Consider the following 11,208-nt stretch of genomic DNA (forward strand, 5'->3'; position numbering starts at 1 on the left):
TTACCTTCCAAATCCCTGTCAATACCGGTATGCCCCTTGGACTTTTTTTTGAGCCTTCAATAACTAAAAAATATTAATTATTATTATTATTATTATTTTATTCTAGTAAGAAACTTACCAAAGAAAATGCAGTTCAATGATAATGGTATAACTTTTCCATCCTCCTAGAGAAGGAGAGGAGTTCAACTCCGAAAAGGGCATGTAGCTCAATGATATAACCTCCCCATCTTCAAAGAGGAAAGGAGTTCAAGCTCCAAAAGGACATGTAGCTTAGTGGTATAATCTCCCATCTTCTAAGAGAAGGAAAGGGTTGTAGTCCGACTAGACAAAAAAGTGTTAGCATATTCTGAACTTCCGGGCAACCCTTCAAGTTTTTGGCTCAATTGCCAAAAACTATTTACCATCATCGTCTTGAAAGTTAGACATCTTACATGAATTGGCCTGAGCCCTTAAAAATGCTCTTTGGGAGCGAATCACAACGGACATTAACTAAAATACTCATCCCGGAACAGGGAACTAGAGCAATAACTGATTATTCCATTCATTCAAATAATGCAATAACTGATTATTCCATTCATTCAAATAATTCAAAACTTTTATTTGGTTGACAGTCAATATATATATATATATATATATATATATATATATATATAAAAGAATATAAATTCCGAGAATTATATTTTGCAATTCTCCAAATTTTTATTTCTTTCTTTATTTATTTTTTAAAGCATTAGTACTTCTTTTTCTTTTCCATTTTATTATTTGAATTTTTATTCTCTTCTATAATTGATAAACACATGCTTAAAATTTGGCCAAGGAAAAACAAACATAAGATCAAAGATTATTTGACAACATGAAATTTTTATTAATGCTTTAAATGTTTGAAATCTAGCAGCCGTATCCCAATTTTAGTCATTTTATAACAAAATTTCAAAAAAATTCCAAAAAAAAAAAAAAAAAAATAGAAGATTATGTCAAAATCAAAATTTAGGGTAAAGTTACTGAGTAGCAAAGGAGGCCCCTTTTATATTTGTAAGAATACTCAATTGTTAATGCTCTATTTAAGAGAATTTACCATAATAATTATAGGACAAATAGAATTTGGAGATATTTTTATTTTTCCTAGTTAATTTTGAGATAAAATTGCTGTTAGCATGTGGAACTTTCACATTATCAAACAATTAACAACTGATAATAACTCTTTTTGGGGCTTAAATATCTATTAATTAAAGAACTATCACTTTCAAATTAAGAAAGCCCCTTTAAAAAAACACTAAAATAAGCCAAACAATAAAACAGTCAGAAATAACACAATAGAGCAACTTACCACACATCCTGACATCCACACAAGAAAAATTCATGCTTTCATTTAGTATGAGTTGGCAACTAGTGATTGTAATCAAATGAAAGTTTTCTTGCCTTGAAAAAAAAAAACACACACACACACAAGAAAATTCAGTATAAGCTATTGCCATTTTGATTAGTAATTTTTCTTGCAATTATTTTTTTCCTGAATTTTTTCTTGCAAATTCAAGAACGAGTTTTTGTGGATCTCACAATTATTTCAATCATAATGGTTCACTTGTATCATCACAATAACGATTACTCATCTAACTGATTATAATTCAGTCATATAAAGCGAAATTGGAAATTGTCGAAATAACAAAACTTAGATTACACAAAGTGAAATGATAGCGAGAGCAATATCCCTTTAAAAGAATTGTATAACTTAAAGTAAGAATAAAAAACGCCTCTCATTAGTCCAAAACTCAAATGGTGCAAAATAAATAAATCTCACAACAATTATTTTTTGGATTAAATTTCTAAGTGTAGTTACAAATTTAAAATTCATTTACTAAGTACTAACAAAACAAGTTTAAACTTCTATTTATCATTATCACTTTCAAAAACAATATTAATATTAACTGTATCATTTTCATAAAGAAATTATATTCATACTCTAATATTTTCTTTTCTTTTCTTTTTTCTCCATAACTTTTAAACTCTATCTAAAAAAAAGAGTGTAATTTTTTTTCATTGTGTTTATTTTAAATATCCGCAAAAAATCATCAAAGGACATTTTTTTTCCTAAGTATTCCTTCTTCTACAGCAAACGACGTCGTACAAACTAAAAGCTCAATAGGATAATGTATGCATGTAATCCAAATTGAAAGGTCAAAAAGCAACTCATTCTATCATCACTCTCACTCTTGCGAAAGAAGAGGAAGAGCCAGCAATCAATCTTTGTATTGAGAAAATGTCAGTTTCAGCGATTCTCGGTTGCAGAGTGGCGGTGGTGCCCAACACTTGTTCCTTCTCATCCTCCGTCGCCGGCAGTGGTGCAATCAAGTTAAGTCCAATCGTAGGCGCTAATGGCGGCGGCGGCGGCGGCGGTGGGTTAGTGATAGAGTGTTCGTCGCGGCCGAAGAAGAAGGCAACGGCACACCACAGGAAGACAAGGCCGAAGAAGACTCAGCTTTGGGACATCAAACGTGGGCCCACTGTCTACCCTCCTCTCCCACCCCTCCCTCCTGACTGGACTTTCCTCGTCAGCGATGACGCTGTTGCTGTTGCCGATCCTCCTCCTCAGCCACTCGTAACCCAGTAATCTTCTTCGTTAATTCGTACTCTATGTTATAATTGAGTCGACTCTGTTTTTATTTATTTTTTATTTTTTTATTTTTATGACATTTGATCCTTTATGTTGCCTCTTTTCATGTATGCCAGTGTGTTTGTCTGTGTTGTTTTGGTTTTTGATGAATCAAATTGTGAAATGTAATTGAGTAGAATCTTTCATAGCTCATTTTCGTTGCCCACAATCTGTTTGACGTTAATCCTAACAGAATTGACTACATAGAGAGAGAGTGCCCATAATCTGTTTGATGTTAATCCTAGAAGAAATGAGTATTGCTGAAAGATAAGAGGAATTCAGTGTTGTTAAATGCACACGTAGCCTCCAGGCACACTTGTGCCTGTTACATGCGCAGGTGCCCCCTTTAATTTTTTAGTTGTGCGCGCCTGTAATTTAATTTTTCAATTGTGCCAAATCTTGCGTCTAGGGCTACAAAGGAGAACTTGGTGCCATCAACATTATAATAATCGTCCGTCATGCCCGCATCATTTTGCAGAAAATATGATGACTATCTAACTTAAACTAGAAAACAAGTTATTATGACAATAATCGGAATTTAATAACTCAGTTGTCACATATCCAACTCAATAATTAAAAAGATTTTGTGCCATTTCATTGCAAGGCCATGGTCTCAATCCTCGCACACATATGTACATTTAACATTTGTCCCTTTCCTTCAATCATTTCACATACGTACATTACCTTAACCCATCTTATCAATTCTGATTTCGAATATCAATTTTATTAGCCAAAAAAAACAACCCCTCTTCCAACTTTTGAATTGTGGAAACAAAGAGGAACCATAACAAGCATACATGGCAAGAGTTGCAAAAACAAAGGCTGACACGTCATGAGAAATGTAATTTGGGTACCATGACCTGTAAATTCCGCTTTCTGTGTCACTTAGCAAGCACTTTATCAATAAGTAGCGAATTTCATATCCCCCATGATGAGCAAACCTTTCAAGTGAAGTACAAATAAATGGGCTCAATAAGTTGGAATGAGGGCAGCACACCCTTGAGGTTGGCAAAGAATGTAAAAAGCTGGTTAGCTTTAATAACAAACCAAGTGTGGTGTTGTTACACACCCCACAATTAACAAGTTGGACAAACATTAGCCACTCTATATGAAATGTAATAAAATGGGGTTGTGAATTCAACAACTGCTCAAAATCATCTAGAAATAACACAAAACTGGAGGTAGACTACAATTAAGGCATTATCCAGCATGGTCACCACTAAATCCAGCTAGTGACCTAACTTTGACATGCCCCAGTCTCAAAGCCACATTCTCACAATTGGCATCCCGAGTTTTTACCACTGCACCAAGCAAAGGGGTTAAAACTAAAAAATAATAATAATAAAAACTTTAAAAACGAATAGGTGCTCTCAAACTTATTAAATAGAGATGTTTACAGTATAGTTTTTTCTGAAGGAACTATATCCTTGTTGGCTGGGCTGCAATAATAGACTGATAGTTAGCAACTTCCTACAATTCTTGTGCAAGCACCACCAGCCTAAGCGCACAATTGTACAACCCAAATATGCATAGCATTCTTTCCTGCAATGTACTCGTTGGGCTGATACTCGTTTCGAATCAAGTGTGTTCCTTTTACTACCACAAAGGCTCTTCGATAAGTACTAACAGTGCGTATCTTGTACTTTATTTTTGCGGTACTTGATTTGCGCTAGGCCCAATAGGAAGTCTGTAAATATGTGCTCGTATTCAGGCATTTTCCCATACCCTGTAGAATATATTAGATACCAATATGAGAACAATAAAAAAGCTCATGCCTTCAAATGTTAACAAAGAAAATTAAGTTTCACATCAATGCGGGGGAGAAATTCAGTTACAAAGGCTATACTTTTAGATGTCTAGGCATTGAAAAAGAAAAGAAAAAGATGTCCACCAATTTCAGAGAACATTTAGATAGCATGCATAAAAAGAAGAAAGAGATATCCAGTGATTTTAGAGAACACTTAGATAGCAAAAAGCAGTATTGCTAACACAAAATTAGCAGAAATGACCTCTACCAGCAGAAGTGGAGAACCAATTACAGTAAAGATATGATAAGGATAAAAATTTAACGTGGGTGGCAAGATGTAAGACATGGGTTTTCATTTACCAGGGAAATAGTTGATATCGATGACGTAAAACCGGTCTTGGACCCCATGTTCTCTAATCATATCTAAGTTGAATAACCGAAGGCCCTATAAGAAGACGACAATGATAGAAGTTATAAAATAGTATATATGAAGAATGTGATAAAATACAAATACTGCATGTATAACCCTGAAATGAATATAAAGTTAATACTGCTGCAGAATTAGAGAATATTCAAAAGATACCAGCCGACGACGAAGTTCCTTGGCAAGTCTCTCGAGTAAAGGTCGAGGGGGAAGCTCTGTAGGCGAAAAGAAATTGGCTAATAAGTGCCCTGCTGAGATCTAAACATGAACAGCTAACTTTAAAGATCTTAAAGTAAGTGAACGTCACTGTTGATGCCTTCAGGACAATCATATGTGCAATAACAAAGTTAAGCTAAAACGCAACCTATAAGGAGGAAGGCAAATTGGCCAAGGGACTCAAGCTTCCAGACCACCCCCACCAATTGCTGACCCCTTATATCATACACGTGTCCGCTCATGAGAACCCACGCACACATTTCACAACTGTATGCATGCAACAAAAGGATCACCAAGGGTCATAACTTAATTGTATTTCCTCTACCTCCCAAAGTGCAAAGTAGAGTTCCAGTTTCCAAAGGAACAAACTGAGTACGCGAGTTATTTGTCAGGATTAAAATATATATAAAAAAAAAAAAAAAATGCCAACAAAAGAAGGTTTTCTGCTGGAGGGGTGACCTCACCTGCGACCCCTGGGTCTAGAACTGCATCATCAGCAGATTGTGCAGCACCAGATACTCTTGGAAAGCGAAATACTCCAGCATATTTGGACAGCTCCCTTTTGCAAACATTAGGTAAGGAGAAACGCCTGACAACTTTAATAGCTTCCCCAATGATGTAAACCTTGAAGAGAACACCTCCTAGGACAACCAAAGTGATGCCGCTTCCATGGTTATTCATTCACTCAATGACAATAGTAAGTGTATTAAACGATGCATGAATTAAAGTTGCATACCATGGTTGACAAACTCCTGTAGAACAAGTGGAGGTTCAAGTTTCTGAAGGGCATATTGATCATAAGCCAGTGATAGTTCATGGGACTTTGCGCTTCCATCAACAACCAAAGGTTTTGCAACTGGAATAAAAAGAAGTACGCAATTACAAAATTTTCATGAAAATAATAAAACACTCCTAAGTTTCCTAATTTTGACAATAACAAATCATATAGGTCAGTCAACCAAGACAAAAGCATAAAACATAGAGCATAGGTTAATCTTAGATAACATGTTTCTACATCTGATTTTAGAAATGTTAACTACAGTGTACTTTGTACTGAAGTGCTAGCAAGAATTGAAGCATAAGCCAGGAACCTATTAATGAAGTGCTAGCAAAAATTGAAGCATATGCCAGGAACCTATGCACTGAATGCAATCAACAAACAGCAAATACAAGCATACCAAGAGGTAGAACCAGCCCAGCTTTATTAACTGCATCAGGAATAGAGGATGGGTCTCTTTCAATAAACAATTGCTTTGGTACACGAACTTTGCCTGCATAAGAGTTGAGCATGTCAATTGATTATACAGAATGACAAAAACAACAATGTAGGCAAACTACCTCAGTTGCCACTCTTATAATATATCAACCCAACATCAAGGACCAAAGGCTTGCTGGGTAAATTTCAGGAAGATAACTATTTTCCACATGCCCAATTTCCAAGAAAAATAGTAGAAAATTTACCACAGACATCAGACAAGTTCAGATCAGCAACATCCTGAAGCATGGACTGGCGATTGTATACATGCTGTATGGCATCTGGAGGATCAAGGACTGTGACTTCTGGGTGTGTTAGCCTGTAGTCCTTCAAATATTGGCAAAAAATGATAAGGAGTATAAAAAAAACAAGTAACTGTACATAAGATCACATAAGAGAAAAAGTATGGAAGTACATTAAAAAAAAAAAAGAAAAAAGAAAAAGAATTGTACATGGGATAACATCCAGGGAGGAGGAAGAGAGAGAGTGAAGAAACAGAAGGAATTAAGACTACAATTCCTTGTGTATTATTGATACTATTTTGTGCAAAAAATTGACGGGGAACATTCAGCATCATAGATACCTTATCACCAAATAGGTACTGAACTACTGATAGCAAATGGACAAAAGCAAATTTGTAAAATCAACTTTCACAGTTACAATCACTTCTGCGTGACAAATATTCCACGAGCACTTTAAAATCATGTCAATCACAAAAAGTAACATAATTCATAAACACAAAAAACATTTTTACCCTGCAAAATCTCCAAATCTTTGCAATTCAATTTTGACAGTTACAATCACTCGACAAATATTCCACCATCACTTTAATCACGTCAATCACAAAAAGTTATATTTCACACTCAAAAAAACACTTTTACCCTGCAAAATCTCCAAATCTCTTTTACCCAAGAAGGAAAATAATAGGACCTACTTTATACTGAAAAAATGACTAAGATTAACCTGTTGATATAAGATTAGTTTAGGTCTCCCCTGCTCAGATGATATGAGAGGGTAGCAATATAACCTGAAAAAATGAAATTATTTAAAGAAACTGAAAATCTTCTGCGAAGGAAATAGGGAAAAAAAGAAAAGAAAAGAGAAAAGGCTTAGAAAACAGTCCATGGGTAGGTTTGACCACAATGATTCATGATAGGTTAAATAGCCAGTATTTTACAAATTATGTCAGGCATGAAAGAGTTCAAGCATTAAGAAATCTGATTGCACAGCAGACATTATAAATGCAATTTTTTATAACCCCCGCATGAGAAAATTCGATATTATGTCTAAATAAATCAAATAGTATACCAATCAAGTGGCATTCTAATGAAAATCAACACCAAAGGTGAGGCATAATAATAATTAAAAAAAAAACAATATAGTTGGCAGAAGAAAGGAAACAGGAAGGAAAAAGTTTTAGAAGAAGACCTAAGCAATAAGCAGGGGATTACAGTATACTAGTATACTAACAAGTTCTTATAATAAACTTGAACATATAATGATGTTTAAATGGACCAACCTCAAGAATCTGCTGCCACTTTTTTCCTGATAACTGCATTAAAAGAATAAGAGAAAATTTTTTCAGAAAATGATCGTCATCTTATCCCCATCGATGAATATTTTTCCTAAAAGATATGCAGAAGGTAAGAATAAAAATATATTGACAAAATATTTGCATGTTCACTCACGTGAATGTGTGTGAGCGCAAGAATGCGTAATTGTGTCTGTTAGAAAGAGATACATAATAACCATCACCAACCCCATGAGAGGTAATAATTGTAATCAATCATAAGTCATAACACAACAAAATAGAACAAGCAACTCATAAAACATGAAAAGCATCTGGGACCTTCATGGTAAAAATAAAATTAACATACACAGACAACAGAGGATGTGGTAATACAAACATAAGTTTCCACTAACCTTGTGCAAAACAATGTCAAAAGGACCTTGATCTGAGAGAGGTCTATTTTGGTCAATAGCAACAAATAAAATTCCCTTGTTCCTGCATGGAACCATTTATGCAATTAGCTTCTTATTGATGATTGAAAACAAAGAGAAATATAGTGAACATGCTAAAGATGGATTGAATTATAATTATACAGGCACCGTTTTCTTAATGTATACAATGAAAATCCAAAAAAAAAAAAAAAAACAAAATCATAGAATAAAACAAAAATCAATAGCACAGGTCAACAACATCCGAGGAAATTATACTATTTCAACTTTTTTTACAATCATTAGCGCCTGCCATCTTATCTGATGATAGTTTCATTTTAAATAATCAAGATGCCAACCCCATTCACAACAGCAAATTAGTAAATAACAAAATACAGGACAATTCAAATTCCACAGACATCCAAACATGCCAAAAGCTTCTCCTTTCACAGTGAACTAGTAAAGAGGTATCAGTCTTATGACCCATAAAACAACAGAATATAAACTCAATCAACTGGCCCATACAAACTGAAATTCAACAAACATTGAGAGGTTGCCAGGATAGGGAATGTTTACATTTTGACAAGATAACTCCGAGTGAGAATTAAATATTTATATATAAGAAACAAACTAGACAAATGAATCAGACTTGCCTAAAGCGACAATTTTGTACACAGAAAATATAACTCCTAAGTACAAGTATTGAAAGAAACTGAGGAATGAAAACAATATTTACAATCAAATTTAATCTTACCGACAAATCCCTTTGATCATAAAGATTTTTATAATAAACTCAGCAATAGATTTAAAACAAAATAAGATAACTAAATTAGAGATTATAAAAAACAACAAGAGTACTGTCTACATATAAATTATTTATCCCACTAAACCCACAGAGGTAGCCTAATGGTAAGGCCCTGACCTCACATATTGGAGGTTGGGAGTTCAAATTCCCTTGGAGGAACCGAGAGAATTCTGGGGTGCATGTGGAATGGGAGGAGTTTATGTGCCTCATGGTGGACTATGGGATACTCTAAGAGGCCCTACATGACAAACTTATATATATATATATATATATATATATATATCCCATTACACATTAATACTTGGAAGTACCGTGCTCTACATTTTGGTTACCAAGAAAACAGAGGGTATGAAAATAAAAAACAAAAAACAATATAAAAAAATCACAATCAGTACATATTGGTTCAGATGCTTATTGAGAAATTCCAAGGATATACCAATCTGAGATATTTAGAACCAAGATCGAAACAAAAGAAGGAAAAAAGAATTAAACCACCATGCAAACAGCTTAGACATCAATTTGCCAACAATCATTCCAACTTCGGAATACAAATTCAATCAATATTCGATTCACAGCTAAAGACACTTTAATCATCACCAAGAAGATTAGCACACAAGAAACACAAAATTCTTTCAAAGAACCAAAAGAAAAACACACAGGCTCATATGTGTGTGTGTGTGTAAACACACAAAGAAAGAGAAAAAAGACAGTAAGAACAGACTTGACTATCATCTGTAAACTATAACAAATTATTACAATGTATCCCAGTCACAATTTCAAAATTTTCCATCGTTTTTTTTGTAATTAAAAAAGCTTAATTTTCTCAAATTCGTCGGACTTAACAATCTCCCAACTTTGGTCCAAAAGAAATACACATCTATAGGACTTATACATTCTCGAACAATGAGAACAATCCTTATCGAAAAAAAGAACAGTAAAAGAGACATGTCGATTAGGGTTTTGTGATGGATAAATTACCTAGCCAAAACTTCAAGCTTGGGTTGCAAAAAGCTTTTGGTCTTCTTCGATGTAAGAGCATAACCAACCACAATAGCTTTCATTGCTGGTGGAAACCCTCCTCCAACCCTAGAAATCTGCGACGCCATCTCTTCCACTCTCCTTTCCTGATTCTTACATTCAATTTCGTCCTTAAACTTCATTCCTGAGTTCAAACAACAATAAATATATATATATATATATATATATATATATATATATATACGTGTGTCTATATTTATTTATGATTGTATGTTGAAGAACGAAACCCTAATCAAAAGATAATATAATTGAAAGAGAATGAATCAATCCTTTAAAAAAGAGCAGATCAAGAAAGTATTTGATTCGAGGATTTCTTTCGGAGACTCTGTTAGGAAGGAGATATATAGATGATAAAATACGTGACAGTTCATGATTTACTAAAAAAAAAAAAAAAAAAAAAAACGTAAATTAGAGCAACTCTAATGCTCTCTCATTCCGACCTTTCAAACTTAAAATATGAAAGTTAAGTAAAAAAAACCCTTTCCAATGAGCTATTATTTAATTCCTCAAAATTTGAGACTTCTCATATATGACAACTGTCAAATTTTTTTGACAAGTCTCTCATTCCCCAAAACGGTATCGTTTCTCACCAGTCATCACCCACACGCATCTCTATATATGTATAATATAATATAATATATATATATATATATATATATATAAAATATAATATAATATACATATATAGTAATATACATATATATTATATATAATATATATAAATTTTTGGAAAAAAAAATTATATAAAAAAATTAATTCACAAATAGTGGTAAAAAAATTATAAAAAATTTGTTTTTTGTTTTTTGTTTTTTTGTTTTGTTTTTTTGTTTTTTTTTTTTTTTTTTTTTTGTCCTTTTTTGACTAGATATTTTAGATTTGTACTTATTTTTAATTAGGTTTAATTTTAGTTTCCTTTTAAAATCTACAACTTGACTTAGAATGTGCCTAATATTAATATTACTGATGCAAATATGAATGGTGAGAATAGTAGTTTAAAAAGAATAGTGGTTATGTTAAAAAATAGTATTTTGCGTGAAATGTACCATTGGAGTAGAATTGTTAAAATGTAGTCTTTTGGCACTGTAGTACCTGTCAAAATATAGATTTGGCATGCAAAAATAGGTTTTAGTATTGG

General features: G+C 33.3%; 2 protein-coding genes across 6 annotated transcripts; one reads left to right on the forward strand and one right to left on the reverse strand.

Moving 5' to 3' along the window:
* Positions 1-2,166: 2,166 nt before the first annotated feature.
* On the forward strand, positions 2,167-2,803 carry LOC132276791 (large ribosomal subunit protein cL38). Its single transcript, XM_059778402.1, has one exon. It carries the CDS (start codon positions 2,258-2,260, stop codon positions 2,606-2,608), a length of 351 nt encoding a protein of 116 aa, XP_059634385.1. The 5' UTR covers positions 2,167-2,257; the 3' UTR covers positions 2,609-2,803.
* On the reverse strand, positions 2,655-10,519 carry LOC132276790 (inositol-tetrakisphosphate 1-kinase 3-like). Of its 5 annotated transcripts, none has more exons than XR_009470926.1 (11): positions 10,014-10,519; positions 8,216-8,297; positions 7,812-7,844; positions 6,499-6,611; positions 6,216-6,308; positions 5,774-5,893; positions 5,502-5,678; positions 4,981-5,036; positions 4,758-4,842; positions 4,048-4,376; positions 2,655-3,951 (listed from the first exon to the last, which is right to left on the reverse strand). XR_009470926.1 is itself a non-coding variant. In XM_059778401.1 (10 exons), the coding sequence occupies exons 1-10, from the start codon at positions 10,193-10,195 to the stop codon at positions 4,273-4,275; spliced, it is 1,053 nt and encodes a 350-aa protein (XP_059634384.1). In that variant the 5' UTR covers positions 10,196-10,519; the 3' UTR covers positions 2,655-4,272. The 5 variants fall into 5 exon arrangements, 1 of the variants encoding a protein (XP_059634384.1); XR_009470925.1 differs by having other exon boundaries at positions 6,499-6,619; XM_059778401.1 differs by having other exon boundaries at positions 2,655-4,376; positions 6,499-6,619.
* Positions 10,520-11,208: the final 689 nt, after the last annotated feature.

The sequence above is a fragment of the Cornus florida genome, unplaced genomic scaffold (genome assembly GCF_030987335.1).
Source record: "Cornus florida cultivar Cherokee Brave unplaced genomic scaffold, ASM3098733v1 CherokeeBrave_3.0.0_Hap2_Chr10, whole genome shotgun sequence".
NCBI lineage: Eukaryota > Viridiplantae > Streptophyta > Magnoliopsida > Cornales > Cornaceae > Cornus > Cornus florida.